General features: G+C 37.5%; 3 protein-coding genes across 3 annotated transcripts; 1 reads left to right on the top strand and 2 right to left on the bottom strand.

Annotated features, from left to right (window-relative positions):
• Positions 1 to 1,803: 1,803 nt before the first annotated feature.
• Positions 1,804 to 3,571, bottom strand: LOC122607464. The gene is made up of 2 exons (XM_043780441.1): positions 3,250 to 3,571; positions 1,804 to 2,417 (listed from the first exon to the last, which is right to left on the bottom strand). Coding segments are annotated over exons 1-2 (447 nt in total). The 5' UTR covers positions 3,251 to 3,571; the 3' UTR covers positions 1,804 to 1,971.
• A 516-nt stretch (positions 3,572 to 4,087) lies between these two features.
• LOC122609224 lies at positions 4,088 to 5,101 on the top strand. The gene has a single exon (XM_043782282.1). The coding sequence runs from the start codon at positions 4,088 to 4,090 to the stop codon at positions 5,099 to 5,101; it is 1,014 nt and encodes a 337-aa protein (XP_043638217.1).
• Positions 5,102 to 10,753: 5,652 nt separating this feature from the next.
• On the bottom strand, positions 10,754 to 17,347 carry LOC122609223 (squamous cell carcinoma antigen recognized by T-cells 3-like). The gene is made up of 2 exons (XM_043782281.1): positions 17,124 to 17,347; positions 10,754 to 12,142 (listed from the first exon to the last, which is right to left on the bottom strand). The coding sequence occupies exons 1-2, from the start codon at positions 17,345 to 17,347 to the stop codon at positions 10,774 to 10,776; spliced, it is 1,593 nt and encodes a 530-aa protein (XP_043638216.1). The 3' UTR covers positions 10,754 to 10,773.
• Positions 17,348 to 17,757: the final 410 nt, after the last annotated feature.

The following is a 17,757-nucleotide window of genomic DNA, read 5'->3' as shown; positions in this document are numbered from 1 at the left end:
AGAAAGGGGAATCAATTCCATTCTCTCCATTCTCTATAAATTGTAGAAAATGGGTGAGAATGGAAAAAACTTTTTTTTTTTTAAGATGTTATATGTTATAAATGTATTATTATTTAAAATTTTATTTTTTATATATATTCATTCTCTGTGGTTACCAAACAACGGAATCTATTCCCTTTCTCACTATTTCCATTCTCTATTACATTTTCATTCTCAATGGATCCCTCCAAACACCCCCTAAGTTTTCATCAACTACAATAATGGCAATAATTTCATATTAATTGAATTATGTATTTATTAGGTAGATGTTGATGTGGAAATTACGGAGGTTAAAACTTTATCCAAATTATACATTTCTTCATCTCTTTCTCATTGTCACATTAACGTCATATCATTTTTTTTTCATTTTATAATCCATAATACATTACTACCAACCATATCTTTTTTAACATATTTTTATCAAATATTTTATTATATATAATTAATTAAACCATATACAAACAAAACTTTCATGCTTTGAAAAAGACTATTATATAGGAAAAAAAGAAATGTAAAAAGTCCAAATTTACTCTGCGGGCTTTTGTTTCCTCCCATTTCCTCAAGTGAAAAAAAAAAAAAAATGGTTACCAACGCTTACTTTTAGAAAATTGGGAGAACATGCTCAAGAAAACAACCATTGGAAACGGCTTAAGAATATGTGTAGGGTAGATAATGAAATATGAGGTTTTCTTAAAAATTTGTAAAGATATGATATGCAAGATGTCGTGACAGTTTAGGACACCGAAGAACACAATTAGCATTGGAATTAAGCGTAGGGATTAAAATCTTCTAAATTTTGAACATCTCTTGTGTTTTCTTAAGTTATATCTAGTATCAAAAGAAGTCCATAGTAAGTTCCCATTTTATATATATTGTCACGTTGAAACATCTAAATTATAAATACTATATATTATAAAGCAAATCTAATTTTGATGAATTTTAAGATTTGAACATTGAATTTTACGTTTTAACAATTTATGAGAACCACATTACATCAACAAGATACATTACTCGTCGTCTCGTTACCCTGCCACCACCACCAATTACTGCCACATTCACCACCCCATCGCCGCTACACTGCGCGCCACCATTACCTGTCACCGCCACCACCACACCCTAGCACAACCCGTCATCGCTACCGCTGCCGCCGCCATCATATCGTCGCGTTGCGTAGGGACCCTTCTAGTATTTATAAAAGTACCTTTGTCGCTTCCAGCATCTCGTTCATTTTCAGGGTTTACTGGCTAAAATTTGACGTGCTCATCTCTACTACATCATAATACATTTGTTCCATCCAAATTTTTTCAACTTTTCAACGATGTACACCTACTAATGCATAATGTACAATACATCTATAAAAATCTCAACCACTCATTTTTCTCTCTCATCCATAGATCATTTTATTTCTCTAATTCATTTAAAATCTTTTATCTCAAAAACCATACATCGATATATAAAAATTATATGGGTGTTCTTAAAATTTCATGCTCTTTCATTAGAGATGTCATTCGATATACTTTCGACGAATTTTTAAATTCAAAAAATTCGAGGGCGGAGCCCGTACGGCTAAAGCATTTGGCTATAACACTCTTTGACATATCACCTCCTATCACCTATCACACTTTATGACCTATCACCCTCATCTCACCGCCGCAACGTGGGGTTTTTTCTCTCGTAACTCTATTTGATATTGTCATGAAAAATTGGAAGTATCATTTAAGACGAATATAAATATACAAGTACGAAGAACATAACAAAGAATCATAACCAACTTTTGTTTAAACTATGCCACTGTAAAATAATAACCAAAGCATCTTCTTGATAGGTATAAAATCAAGATACAAATTCACCCAACAACGATAAACACTAGAAACCACCAATCCATCATTATTACACTCCAATCGCTAATATCAAGTCTAGATTGTCACTGGCTCACTGCAAATCATACCCTTTCTCCTGAAGCTCTTGAACAACTTCATTCTTCATCCGCAGCCACAACTTGAGTGCTTCTTGATCAAACTTCTCTTTCTGCAACTGCTTTTGATAATTTCCTGGACCCGAGTCCATTTCTATGGTCCCTTTGGCGCTCACCATGGTTCCAATCATCCCACCTTTTGCAACGAACTCAGTCATGGCCTCCTCGTCACCTGGGTAAGGGTAATTGATTCGTTGATAGAGATGAGCCAGTTCTTTCTCTTCTTTAGGGACCGGTTTTAGTGTCCACCAACCTAGTGGGGATGTTTCGTTGAACAGCCACATGGCACCAAATACTGCGTATGTGCATAGAAGTCCTTTGCCTATTTGTTTCCAAAAGTAGTAGTCCTCCTTTCCGAGGCCTATTTTCTTTAGGTACTTCTCAGCAGTAAAAGATTTAGCCACTGGAACCAAAGAAAACATCATACATGGGTACACTTAAGTTTCAAGTTCAATATCTCTAACCAACAATGGTAGTTAAATAACGATTTGATTCAAGAGTAAATAAGAACTATAGAAGTGCGGAACTAGGAAGTATTTAGTTGAAACTACTTGAGGCCTAAAGTTAGAATCCCAAACGTGTGATCTTGGAGTTATTATTTTATTGGAAGGGAGCAAATTCGATTGTTTGCCTATAATCAGGTTGATTTGGATACCGGCTTGTCTGTGATAGATCAAATGGGTTAAGAAAGGGAATTAACTAGAAAGTAAATGGGTCAGATGTGTTGAAAATCACCAACAGCATATTCAAATGCATAAAAATCTCCGAAACTGGTATTGTAAAATGTGGACCGTAATCCCGTTCATTACTCGGTTAATACTATATTTATGTGTTATGTCAATATAGGGGTTTAGTGTGTCAATACGATAGATAATAACCGAATAGCGGTTATTGGAAGTTACTTACAGAAGGTCGTGACTGTTGGTGAACAGCCACAATGTTAGATAGTTTAGAATAGACATGACCATCCGTGAATAGTCATGATGCTTCGGTTTATGTCTATATATACAAAGTGTCGTGTAACAGAATTCGTAATCTATCACATACGGTTATATATTTCTAGTATATTCTCTGTTGTGAATCAAACGATTAGGGACAACAATTGGTCAGAGCATAGGATCTTTGATTCATAAAAAACTGTGACCGGAATAATATAAAAAAAAAAGAAAACGCCTGCCGGAAAATCTACGGTGGTGGAACGACGGTTACAGGAAGTAGAGAAGATAAGAACTTACTTGAAATTATAATTGAAATACGCCGGAGTATATACGGTGGTGCACAACCGGAATTACTTGGAGACTGACGGAAGTTGCAGGCGGCAACAAACTTCAATCAAACTCTTGAAGAAGAGGAAAATCGATTGAAGGAAATAAACACACTTCGATCAGACTCTTGAAGAAGAAGAGGAAGCGCAACCGATTGAAGGAATTGTTAACCCCATCGACATCCAGTAACTCGATTCAATTTTGGGGAACCACTTTTTGTGGGTAGCGGCTGTAGAAGACGAAAAAGGAAACCACTTTTTTTGTGGGGAGCAGGCGTGAATAACCGACAAAAAAAAAGGAAAAAGCCATCTGATTTTAGGCTTTAATCAAGAAATTACTTTTTGTTGGTTCTTTTTGGTACCATACGTAAAACCAACAGAGAGGAGAAAAGCCATTTGTTTTTGGGCTTACTAACAAAGAAGATTACTTTTTATTTGGGCTGACTAGAAGTGAGACAATTGGGCTACAAGTAAAGACATTATTTGGACTTCTTGGAAATTCAGTTGTTTTAAAATGGAAGATACATTCTACAATTTGGGATTTTACAACACTTTTAACGGATCGGGGACGCTTCTCTTTGACAACGGTTCTATAAAAGGAATTATTTTCGGATATACACAACACTCGGGTTAGAAATCTAAATCTTTTGATTTCTAATTTACTAGTAGTATAAATTTTATTATCTATACTATTAGGAAAGCCCCAAATTTTAGAAAGTGAAGATCATTAGAATAGAAATCATGTCTGGAGAAAATCCTAATGGCGCCTTAGTAACACAAAAACCCGCTGTACCAATCTCTCATTATCAATGCCCGTTTTGAAAGAAACAAATTATACCGTTTGGGCCATTCAAATCAAAGTTATACTTGAAGCGAATGGATTATGGGAGATGATAGAACCTAAGGAAGATGCGGAACCCGATGAGAAAAGGGATATGGCAACGATTGCCTTTTTATACCAAGCATTGACCGAAGACGTGATACTCCAAGTTGCGGGGTGTAAGACTGCGAAAGAAGTCTGGGAGGCGTTAAAAAAGAGACATGTCGGAAAAGATAAAGTGCAGAAGGCACGCTTACAATCGTTGATGATTGGATTTCAAACACTCCAAATGAGGGAGGACGACACGTTAGATGCCTTTACCGCTAAGTTAAATGGTTATGCCACCAAGGCAAAAGAATTAGGAAAAACCTTGGACCAACCGTTATTAGTACGGAAACTTTTAGATTCCATGCCAGATAGGTTTATCCAAATAGTGGCATCCATAGAACAAAACTCTAATATAGACGAAGTCACTTTCGACGAGATCATTGGAAAATTAAAAGCATATGAGGAAAGAATTAGACTCAAGAAAGGAGGACGTGGAAACAGCCAGGAAAACTTATTATTTGCGCAAGGCGAACACTCTGGGAGAGGAAGGCGATTCGGCAATCGCGGACGTGGTAGATCAAACTCTTCACGAGGAAACTGGCAAAACAACAGAAATAGAAACGACTCGAAAGAGGAAGGCTCAACTCACAAGACGAGAACAAACACAAAGTGGAATAGGCAAGTGAGGGATATGAGCAAAGTACAATGTCACAGATGTAGAAAATTTGGACATTATAGGAAAGACTGCAATCAACTACCGACAACACAGGAACAATCGAATCTTATCCAAGACGACGAAGAGCCATCATTGTTAATGGCAACGCACAAAACTGAGAACGAAAAGGTATCGTTAAATGAAGGACAATTTCAACCCGAAAAGTATGGGACGTGTTCGTTTTGGAGATGGATCGTATGTAAAGATAAAAGGAAAAGGCTCTGTTTTGTTAGGATGTAGGAATCACGAACAAAAGATGTAATCGGAAGTATACTACATTCCAAACCTTAAGAGCAACATACTGAGTCTAGGACAACTCACAGAGATAGGGTGTAAAGTGGTCATGGAAGGAAACAAACTGACTTTACATGACAAAAATAAGAGGCTGCTGATGAAGATTGAGAGATCGATGAATAGACTTTACAGCATCAAACTAAAGATAGGTACACCCATATGTCTCCTAGAGAATATAGATAGTCAAGCATGGTTGTGGCACGCTAGATTAGGTCATCTAAACTTTGAGGACATCAAGAACATGACAAGAAAGAATCTAGTGGAAGGAATACCTAAGATTGATCACGCAGGACAGATTTGTGATGCCTGCCTATTAGGAAAACACGGTAGGACTCCATTCCCAAATCAAGCCAAATTTAGATCGAAGAAACCCTTGGATTTAGTATATGGAGACCTCTGTGGCCCTATAAGCCCAACCACACACTCCGGGAAACAATATATTTTCTTGTTAGTGGACGACTGTACACGTTTCATGTGGGCCTACTTCCTGACATCGAAAGATCAAGCATTTGATACTTTCAAGGAATTTAGACAACATATTGAAATGGAATTGAGGACAAAATTAAGGATGCTGAGAACAGATAGAGGAGGTGAGTTCACATCTAATGAATTCACCAAGTATTGCAAGGAAAATGGCATAGCACGACAGTTAACAGCACCTTACTCACCACAACAAAATGGAGTCGTGGAAAGAAAGAATAGAACAGTGCTATCTACAACTAGAAGTATGATGAAGGCAATGAAGTTGCCACTCAACTTTTGGGCGGAAGCAGTCAGACATGCCATCTACACATTAAATAGGGTCCCTACAAGAGCTCTGGTGGATAAGACTCCATACGAGGCACTCTACAACAGAAAACCAAATCTCGAAAAACTAAGGATATTTGGGTGCACAACTTATGCTAAGGTAACGGTACCTTACTTACAAAAGCTGGACGATAGAAGCATACCCATGATTTACTTAGGTGTAGAGGAAGGATCAAAAGCATATAGATTGTATGATCCGGAAAAGAAGAGGAAACACGTAAGCAGGGATGTTAAGTTTATGGAAACCAAACCTTGGAATTGGGATAACAATAGAGAGAAACCAACTACACAAAACTCAGAATGGACAAGTTTTGTGGTACGAGGAATAGACGATGGAAATACGACATCAGTCAACTCGGAAAGCAATGAAGATGCTAATCAGGAACAGGAACAAACTAGTGCTCCAAACTCTCCAGTTACCCCACCTACATATACTTACAACCCATACTCAGAGGTGGAATATGCTACTACTAGTTCATTTGGGAACTTAGAAGAAAGATTTGATGATACACCAACACGGGGTTTCAAAGGTTTGAATGCAATATATGCAAATGCATGTGTAGTTGAACCAGGAAGTTTGCTACTTATGGAAGAGGAACCACGTAACTACAGGGAAGCATCGACAGATAGGAAATGGATTGAGGCCATGGAATCAGAACTGGATTCAATTAACAGGAATAACACATGGACTCTTACTACTTTGCCTGCGAATCATGAGGCAATAGGACTCAAGTGGGTTTTCAAGACCAAGAGGGATGCAAAAGGAAGTATCATCAAATACAAAGCAAGACTAGTAGCAAAAGGCTACGTGTAGAAGCACGGAATAGACTTCGACGAAGTATTTGCACCAGTTGCACACATTGAGACAGTTCGTCTGATTTTAGAACTGGCAGCACACCATGGATGGCAAGTACATCATTTGGATATCAAATCAGCATTTTTACATGGGGAATTAAAGGAAGAAGTCTACGTTACACAACCTGAAGGTTTCGTGAAACCGGGGAGTTCAGGGGAAGTTTACAAGCTCTCGAAGGCACTATATGGTTTAAGGCAAGCACCAAGAGCTTGGAATACGAAGCTTGATCAAACCTTAAAGTTATTGGACTTCAAGAAGTGTAATCTCGAACAAGCGGTCTACACAAAGAGAAGTAAGACTTCCACACTAATAGTTGGAGTTTATGTTGATGACTTGATAATCACGGGTACTCCAAGGAAGGAAATAGACGTGTTCAAATCCCAGATGGAAGACAAGTTTGTCACTATGCGGCAGATGCTCAGGGTTCAAGATCTAGGACGAAGCAACGATCGAGATTAAGGGGGAGAATGTGGACCGTAATCCCGTTCATTACTCGGTTAATACTATATTTATGTGTTATGTATATATAGGGGTTTAGTGTGTCAATACGATATATAATAACCGAATAGCGGTTATTGGAAGTTACTTACAGAAGGTCGTGACTGTTGGTGAACAACCACAATGTTAGATAGTTTAGAATAGACATGACCATCCGTGAATAGTCATGATGCTTCGGTTTATGTCTATATATACAAAGTGTCGTGTAACAGAATTCGTAATCTATCACATACGGTTATATATTTCTAGTATATTCTCTGTTGTTCAAATTTTGTGAATCAAACGATTAGGGACAACATAAAAAAGTTAAGTTATATTTGTAATTGTGTAATTTACCTATATAAGGTTGACACAGAATTTTAATTTTTTTTTAAAAAAGAGTGCTTATGGTTGGCCCAGTCCAATCTAGCCTCCTTCGTATTTGAACTGCATAAAATTGTTGGTGTTGCTACGGTCCCAAACTATTAGGTCTAGGGCTATAAATACTTTCAAATGACAAAAACAAGACCTTGTTTATGTTTTTTTATTTAACTTAAGTACTTAAGGGTGGACAGAGGGCCTTACCACCCCTCCCCTCCCCGGTTTTGCTTTTCCTCCCCGCTCGCTGCCTAATGCTAGGAATGCCTCACCACCCCTCCCTTCCCCTCCCCACCCTTTCTATTTAATTAAGAAATAAGTAAGGAAGAAAAGACAAAAAAAGTAAAGGAAGAAAAAGACAAAATAAGATAGGCAGCAAAACCGGCACTATGGTCACCAATTCGCTCCTCGCCCTATAGGTACCGGAGGGTCGGCGCAGTGTTCCATCCGGTACCTATTTCCTCCCCAGGGCGCTCCGCCCATCCTAACGGCCGGATAATGAATATAAACATGTGTTGATTTTTGTTGGTTTTAATTGGTTTGTCTAATTTGGTTTTGCGTTGATGAACTAACACAAATGTACAAATTACACTTAATATATAAGAAGCACTATGATTAAACTCAACATTATAAACATTCATCTTTAAAAAATAATTATATTGCATGTTCAATTATGATATCAATAATAAACATTCAACTATTTGATAGTTCTAAAACAGATCCATGGGTCATCCAAAAAAACTTCTCCAAAGTTGATTTCAAAACAGAAAGAATATGTATTAAGTGTGAAGCCAAATAACTATAAGAATGGAGTAATGTACCTTTTTTAACCAAAACCATTTTGCCGGTCCCACCCTTTTTTAACCTTGACTTGTATAAATGTGGTGAATGGTGATCATCGTGTCTAACTTGCATAAGAGATGAAAGCGTAAGCTATCAGATGTGCCTAGCCCCAAAGGTTGGGGGCGTTCATTGTCAACATTCAACTTGAGAAAACCAAATTTTAGAAAACGAGTCAGCTTTTAGGTTCATTCGAACCCAAACAGATTTCACAACGTGCTTTCCTGGACGAACTTCAAATATGGTTTTCCGGACCGACCCAACTTAGAAAGTTAGAACTAATACATATTAGACTCCCCTCAACCCCCCTCCACCCTAAATGGTCTATGGGCTGATAAAAAAAATTCTATACTTAATTTTAAACAGCTAGTCTTCAAATATGCTTTTTAATCAGATAAATATTACATTTCCATCTTTCAAACTTATTAATCATACAACCGATATCTTGGAACAACGTAATACGAGAAAATAGCATAAAGATGAAAACTTTGGGTCAGGCATTTTATCAAGCACTTGGTGGGCTTGCTAAAAAAAAGACAAAACTTGCCTAAAACAATTAAAACCCAGATCATGAATTTCATTTTACATATATCTATATACAACATAAGATACAGAATTAAAAATCAAACGCATACACAAATTCGAAATTTAACCATAAAAATTAAAAAAAAAAAAAAATTTAACTGTTGAGGGATATCAAAAGTTTACCTGTTTCAGCAGCTCTGTAACTTTTTCTGACCATTTTTTTGTACCGTTTTTGTAATTTAAACTTCATGAAAAATCCCAGAGTGGAAATAACAATTTCCCCCAAATCCTTTCTTTGTTCTTTTAATAGTATGATAAAATGCCTTTTTTTTTTTAATATTGCTCCTCTGTGTTCAGTATATGTCCACTTTACCCCCTTCAACTTTATTTATTTTTTATTATTTTAAGCCTGAAAGTTGGATAGGATGGCCTCTACGTAAGGATTATATTGCTCCCAATTTTTATAAAATACAAGATGCTCACTGAATAAAAAAGAACTACCGCTCGTGCGGGTGCTTCACTCTAAGGCGGAACGCTCCCCTACCGATGTATTTTTACATCCCACAGCTTCGGCAGATCGCTTAGCCCCGTTCATCTTCGGCGCAATTTCTTACTTTAGCAAAGGCCTTCGCCACTTCAAACGGGTGCTTCGCCCCTCTTCTTTTTTATTAGAAAGAGCGGCTACATAAACACAATACAATGTCTCACTCTCAGAGGTGCTCCTTGAGTTCATTTGCTTTTGGTTTAATATGGTATCGATAGCAATAGCTGTTTTTCCAGTTTGTCGGTCCCCCAACGGATTCTTCCAATGTATCATTTCTGGGTCCAATGGAATTCATAGGCGAGATTAGATGGAATCCTTACCCCAGGGTACTTCTCTCTAATCTCTAATGAAGAGAGATAGGGTATCCAATATATATAAACAATTTCATACCTTACCTTTCGAGACACTTCTGGCATCTAGTTCCATTGGATTCTTGGGCGATTTGGATGTTTCATTAGGTTTGAAAGAACTTCTGAGGTACGATAGCTAGAAAACTCCTGCGCTTGCTATTCCAATAGGAATGGAGAATGACATCGTGACGAGCCGCATCCAATTAAGATTTAGATGTTTGAATATTAGCTCTGTAACTCAATTGTCTTATGCCTGCTTTACCTCAAATTCGAAAATTATGAAAATTTAGGATCCTCAATTAAATCCTTTCCCTTACAGACCAGTCAGTAAACACCAAAGCATAGAATCAGAATTTTCAGCTTGAAAACAAGAATGTACATAATGAACAATGCTAATTTAGAAAACAGCATTTGCTGCATAGTCGAGGATCTCGATCAAAGTGGCGGCTTAAGGTTTTTGAAGGCCTTAAGCGAGGTTAGTTTTAGGGGCCTAGTTCATTGGCATATAAATTAAAGTAAACAAAAAAAAGGTAGCTCGACTTATGTTATTGAACTACTAGTAATAAAAAGATTCAGATGTTAATGTAAAAACCAAGAAGGGGGTGTTACTGCAATGCAAATTATATAATGGTACTTAGTCTAAAGTCAAAACATTAAGTCTAGTATACAAATATTGAGGCCCTATATTTTTTGAGCCTAAAGCGATCACCTAATCTCATAGTACTGTTGAGCCACCTATGTCGATCATGTAACTGGTAACATCAGTTCCTCTTAAAACAGCTCTAGTCTATTTTCTATTGCTACTAACCTTCACACGAAAGTTAAATATGGCATAGAAACTTCACGTTGTCTTCAACAAAATGTTTCGCAGCTCCTTGTTTGTTTTAGGCCTCCCTTCTTCACCTTTTGTAGCTGCTGATGATGATGCCGGATTCTTAGTGCTAGACCAACCTAGGGCTCTAACTGTTCTTGGAACAGCAAAAGTGTTTCTCCCCTTGAGCTCAACTTTTCCATGTCTATAATCTTCTCCATTTTTCCCCTGACCATGTTCTGTTGGACTTTTGGGTCCCACAGATCCTTTTCTTTTGCCTTTAGGATCAGAACGTAAAATGCTCAACTTCTTTCCAAGAAGCATTTGCTTATTCTTAGCCACAGCCGCCTCAAGGTGTATATCATCAGAGAAGTCTACATATGCTAATCCCCTTGATTTTTTTGTGAACTTGTCAAACAATATTCGGATGGCTACAACGCCACCAACATCATTGAAGAAACTTTTTAAGTCCTCATTAGTAGCCTTTAAATTAATATTTGATACAAAGGCAGTGCATTCGTCATTGTATTGCTTGGATTTCTCCGTTGTGGGTTCTTTAGGTTTTATGTCGTCATCTTCACCATGAGGCATCTCGTTCGGGGTGACAGTGTTTGTCACTTTATGTGCTTTAGCCGAATTCTTATTAGAATGAGCTTTCTTCTTTTGATGCCTCGAATCATCTTTTTGCCGCTTTGCTGGTGACTCTTCATTACATACATCTGAAACAGACTTTCTCTTTTCACCTTTATTCTCCTTATAAGTAGGATCATCCGTAGTTGATGAGGCAATAAATTTGCTTTCTTCCTGTAGCCTAAAAAACCGTAGCTCCTGCAGCCGAGGCCTTACCTTCTGTGAAGCATGCTCAAAATCATCTAGCGTACCAAATTCCCTCTCAAACCGTATCCATGAGTTACATATGTCCTCGGAGCCTGTCCCAGAAAATCTTTTGGTATAGCATCTCTTGTATATAGATCTAGCTCCACTTATGTTCCCCATCTGAATTTTCATGTTAATATATCCTTTCCAGGCTTCTAACATAGACCTACTGTTTTTAAGCAAGCTCTCCCATACTTCACGAGCTGCGGTTGTGTCCTTCTCGATTGTAGACTCCAGACGAGCCCAATAGCTAGGTATTTGCAGCAAACTATATGTGTTCTTCAGCTGTGGTGACAAATAATCACATGCCCTCTGAAAAGTATCCCGTATCAAAGATATGTTTATTAAGCTATCATCATCCGGTTCTTTCGCAGCCAAGATTCTCCTCCTCAGGCCATCCATTCTCGTCAAAAATATGTCTGCATACTCATCGATAGTGAAAAATGTGCATTGCAAAGATCTTTCAAACACATCAGAAAGTTCTTTCTCAAAACCACGATTGCGTTCAAGATATAGCATGAAACTGTTACGAGAGAAACAGAATCACAAGAGAAAAAGAGAGATTTCACACACAAAAGTTGTTGTATTATTACACATATACGATATATATATACACACAGTATATAACCGTTTCTCAACAACCTATCTTTCCTTTTGACACTATCAGTCCCTCGACTTATCTCTTTTACAATTCATGCCCACAATTCTAATTTCCAATATTATTCTATTTATTTCCATTTAACATGTAACAAATACCCGCCTGTTTTAAACAATTTTGTCCTCAAAATTGAAATTCTGGAAATCTGCATTGCATATCATCCAAGAATTCCCAAGTGGCATCAGTCATGGGCAAGCCATCCCATTGAATCAACACTCGAATAGCTCCCTTGTTGCCCCTTTTAACCATTCCTCTGTCCAACACTGCTTTGGGCTTGAGTAACATCTTTGAAGTGACTGGTAGCTGAGTTTGATGAGTAATCAATCCATTAGCTTTCTTCAACAATGACACATGGAAAGTGTTGTGGATTTGACTAGTAGCAGGTAAATCCAATTTGTAAGCCACTTCACCTATTTTCTGCAGAATCTGAAATGGTCCAAAGAACTTTGGTGACAATTTCCTATTTGAATGAGTCTTCATTATATTTTGAGCAAAAGGATGTAATTTGACATACACCCATTCACCTGCTGCAAATTCTCTGTCAGTACGATGAGCATCACTGAATTGCTTCATTCGATTCCTTGCCCCTTCCAAGTTAATTTTTAACTGTTTGATCATAATTTCTCTATCTCTATACAATTCCTCAACTGCCTGCACTGTTGTATATCCTGGAATATAGGGAATGTGGAGATTAGGTTTAATCCCAAATAATGCTTCATGAGGACTCATTTTAATGGCAGAATGCCATGTTGTATTGTACCACCATTGGGCCAGTGGCACCCATTTAAGCCAGTGAAGTGGAGTATCCATACACATACATCTCAAGTAAGATTCCAAACATCTATTCATACCCCTTGTAGCCTTAAGAACTCTTTCCAGAACTTGCTAACAAAAAGAGGATCTCTGTCTGACACTATAGTCATTGGGCAACCATGTATTTTGAAGATAGAATCTAAGAAGACCTGAGCTACAGAAGCAGCTGTGTAGGGGTGTAAGAGTTGGATAAAATGTGCATACTTGGTCAACCTGTCCACTACCACCAAAATAGTTTCCTTCCCGTACCTTTGGTAATCCCGAAATAAAATCCATTGAGATGTCAGTAAATATGGATTTTGGGGTTGGGAGTGGCTGCAATAATCCTGGAGAAGCAACTCCTTCATATTTGGCCTTTTGGCAGACTGCACACTCCTTGATGAAACTCTTGACATCTTTGATACATTTCTTCCAATAGAAGATATCCTTAATCCTTGCCAAAGTTGGAATGACTCCTGAGTGACCACCCATAGTAGAAGCATGATAAGTCTAAATAATGGTTCTTCTTAATTCTGCATTTTTTGGAACCATTAATTTCTGTTTCCTCAATAATAAATGCCCATCCCAACTCCTGTTTGGGATTTGTTCTCCCTGAGACAATTTATTAATCAAAATTCTGCAATCTTCATCTTCTTGCCACCCTTCTTGAATTTTAGTCCACAAAACAGGATTGACTGAACTAATATTTATTTGAAATAAAGCCAACCCTTCCATTCTTGACAAAGCATCTGCTGCATTATTTTCTGCACCTTTCTTGTAGCTTATTTCAAAGTCATAACCCATCAATTTTGCTAACCATTTCTGCTGTAGTGGAGTAACAATATTCTGATCTAGGAGATGTTTTAAGCTTTGATGGTCAGTTTTGATGACAAAATGCTTAGTTGCCAAATAATGATGCCAATGCTTGACTGCCATGATTATAGCCAGAAGTTCCTTCTCATATACAGACCAAGTTTGTTGTCTTTCAGAAAGTGCTTTACTGAGGAATGCAATTGGATGGCCATCTTGCATTAATACTGCCCCCATACCTTTGCCTGATGCATCTGTCTCTAATACAAAGGTGGATGTGAAATCTGGCAATTTTAAAACTGGTGGTTTGCTGAGAGCTTCTTTCAACTGTACAAAGGCTTGTTTGGCTTCAATATCCCATTTAAAATTGTCTTTTTTCAGCATTTCAGTGAGGGGTCTAGCAATTACTCCAAAATTTCTAATAAATCTTCTATAATACCCACATAAACCCAAAAACCCTCTCAATTGTTTCACATTGGATGGTATGGGCCAATCTTGAATTGCCTTGATTTTATTTGGGTCTGTTGAAACTCCCTTCTCAGTAATAATGTGACCCAAATACTCAACCCTGTTGGCTGCAAAAGCACATTTTGACTTCTTTGCTTTCAATTCATTTTGCGTCATAAGATCCAATACCAATTTAAGATCCTGCAAATGCTGATCCCACCCTTTACTATAGACTAATATATCATCAAAAAATACCAAAGCACCTTTTCTCAAAACAGATTTAAAAGTGGTATTCATCAGGGCTTGGAATGTTGCTGGTGCATTAGTGAGACCAAAAGGTAATACCATAAATTCAAAATGACCTTCATGGGTTTTGAATGCAGTTTTGTAGACATCATCTTCATGCATTCTGACTTGGTGGTAGCCTGATCTCAGATCCAATTTGGAAAATACTGAAGCCCCTTGCAATTCATCCAATAATTCTTCTATAAGTGGGATAGGATACACATCCTTCACTGTGGCTTCATTGAGTCTTCTATAATCAATGCACATTCTCCATGACCCATCGTTTTTTTTTCACCAAAACCACAAGTGCTGCAAATGGACTGTTGCTATGCCTCACTATACCACTTTCTATCAATTCTTTAGTCATTTGCTCTATGATATCTTTCTGAGCCCTTGAGTACCTATATGGTTTCAAGTTGAGGTCAACTGATTCATTCTTGAGCTTGATCCTGTGATCACAAGTTCTACTAGGTGGCAAACCCTTTGGAACTTCAAAGACATCTGAATATTGCTCTAATAAGCTGTCTAATTGTCCATTATTATGGCACCCCATTAACAATGGCTGATGCATACTGTTAGTACCATCACCCTCCTGCAAAGCATATAATTCTGCATGTGCTATGCCCTTTTTTTTGACACCAAATTGCACATTTTTTCCATTGAACACAACTGTATACACTTCTGCACTACCCTTTTTAATTCGAATTTCTGCCCATTGACCTCAAATTTCATAGTTAAATCCTTGAAATTCCAAATTATATCATTAAGGGGAGCCAACCACTGAACTCCTAAAACTATGTCATAATTGGTGAGTTCAATTAATAGCATATCAGCCTTAAAACTATTCCCCTGCATAATCCACCCAAAATCTCTGCATAAACTCATACATTCCATGTTTTTACCATTTGCTACAGTCACCTTCACATCTGGAATCTGAATAACAGGCTATCCTAATTTCATTGCTAAAGATCTATTCATGAAATTATGTGTAGACCCACTATCTACCAAAATGTGTAATTTCCTTGTTCCTACTGAGCCCACTACTTGCATTGTAGACCAAGAAGGAATACCCATGATGACATTTAAGGAGATTTGAGGATCTCCTTGTACCAATTCCCTTCCCACTTGTGGGTACCAATTCTGTTCCCACTGCAGTGTTTAACTGCCTTTCTATTTCTTGAACTTCTTCATCAGAATCATCAATTACTTCTACCAAGAATAACTGTTTCCTCCCTTTACACACCTTACTGTGACCGTTTGTAAATTTTTCATCACAGTAAAAACATTCATTTCTTGCCCTTTTTTCTTCTATTAATTTGCTATTAAATTTCTTTGGAACCATGGCATTAGAGGGAATTGCATTTATTGGTGTGGCTAAAAAAGGGGTTTTGCCACATTTGTTAACTGCCCACTTTTATAACCAAAATTCTTCTGCCCAAAATTACCAAACCCTTTTCCCAATTGTAAAGCCTTATTAGATTGATTTTGTAATTTTGCTAAAGAATAAACATCTTTCAATGTTTTTGGTTGAAACAGTTTAATTGGGCACTTAATTTCGGGCTTCAATCCTTCAATGTAAAGACTAATAGTATATTCTTCACAAAGATTTACCTTGTTTAGCAGTTTATCAGATTCATCATTATAATCTTCCAATTCCCCATTCTGCACTAAAGCTTTTAGAGCCCCCATTGCATCTTCCATACTTGTATCTCCAAATCTGGCCATGGCTGACCTTGAATAATCATCCCATTTTAATTCAGTCATCTCTTTTCCACTAGACTTAACAAACCCATGGTGCCAAGATAATGCCTTCCCATCCATATGGATTGCTGCATATTTAACTTTCCTATTATCAGAGGTTTCATCGATATCAAAGAAATGTTGGCATTTATACATCCAATCTTCCACATCTTCTCCATTAAATATGGGAAAATCCAACTTTGCCAAACGATTATTACTACTTCTTTCACCCTCATTTCTGTTAACTAATGCTAATCCTTGTTTCTCCATGGACGCCATTTGAGATAGAAGTTTGTCCACATGAGATTTCATTGTTAACATTTCATTAGTTAACCGATCGTTATCTTTTCTTAATCGTTCTAGTTCAGAACTTTGATTTTTGTTTCTAGTATCCATGGTGATGGATTTGTGTTTGGGTTATTGGTTTAAAAGATTTGGGAACAAAAGTTCACCGGAAAAGTGATCGGAGTTGATTTGGGAACCAGAGGTTCACCGGAAGTGATGACCAGAATTGAAGTCGCCGCCGAGGAGCGGTGGCTCTGGTACCAATTTGTTACGAGAGAAACAGAATCACAAGAGAAAAAGAGAGATTTCACACACAAAAGTTGTTGTATTATTACACATATACGATATATATATATACACACAGTATATAACCGTTTCTCAACAACCTATCTTTCCTTTTGACACTATCAGTCCCTCGACTTATCTCTTTTACATTTCATGCCCACAATTCTAATTTCCAATATTATTCTATTTATTTCCATTTAACATGTAACAGAAACGAACCCATAGTTCTCCAACCCAGGGACAGTTCCTGGTGGCCCGGCTAAATATCTCTCTCAACATTTTGTCTGCCTTTAGTGTTTTGTTGAGGTAGTCGGTGTAATCAATCCATAGATCACCAGATACCGGAAATTCACTTATCGCGCGTTCATACAGGATTTTAACACGAGCAGGATCTCCAGATGACTGTTCAAACTTCAAGTAAGCCATAATTGCCACATTGAAGGAGTGAGAGGGAAGATTTGAGCCATAGCCTCCCTTGCTAACCGTAGCTTATTAATTTCCCCTTGCTTTCTCAAAACTGTTATATATTGAACATGAGCATCGTAGTCAGTTGGGTTTGTAGAAAGCTGAGTTTCTAGGGTTTGTATCTGGAGAACTTCATCGTCGTCGGATTCCGGGTCAGAATCAAAATTTGAACAAGGATTATTGTTAGGATGAGGTTCGGTTACAATATCCATCGGATGATGGAATTTCTAGGGTTTAATTTGTTCCGTTCGAAATTGCTGAGTTTTTGTTATATACTATGATGCACCGAAACTCCAAACAGGTAGCCGTACCCGTTTCCTAAACTCCATGGAAACGTTTCCGCGTACGAAACACATATGAAACGTTCCCTT

The sequence above is a fragment of the Erigeron canadensis genome, chromosome 7 (genome assembly GCF_010389155.1).
Source record: "Erigeron canadensis isolate Cc75 chromosome 7, C_canadensis_v1, whole genome shotgun sequence".
Taxonomy (NCBI): domain Eukaryota; kingdom Viridiplantae; phylum Streptophyta; class Magnoliopsida; order Asterales; family Asteraceae; genus Erigeron; species Erigeron canadensis.
The sequence above is the reverse complement of the archived record's forward strand: the minus strand, read 5'-3'. Positions and strand labels throughout refer to the sequence as shown.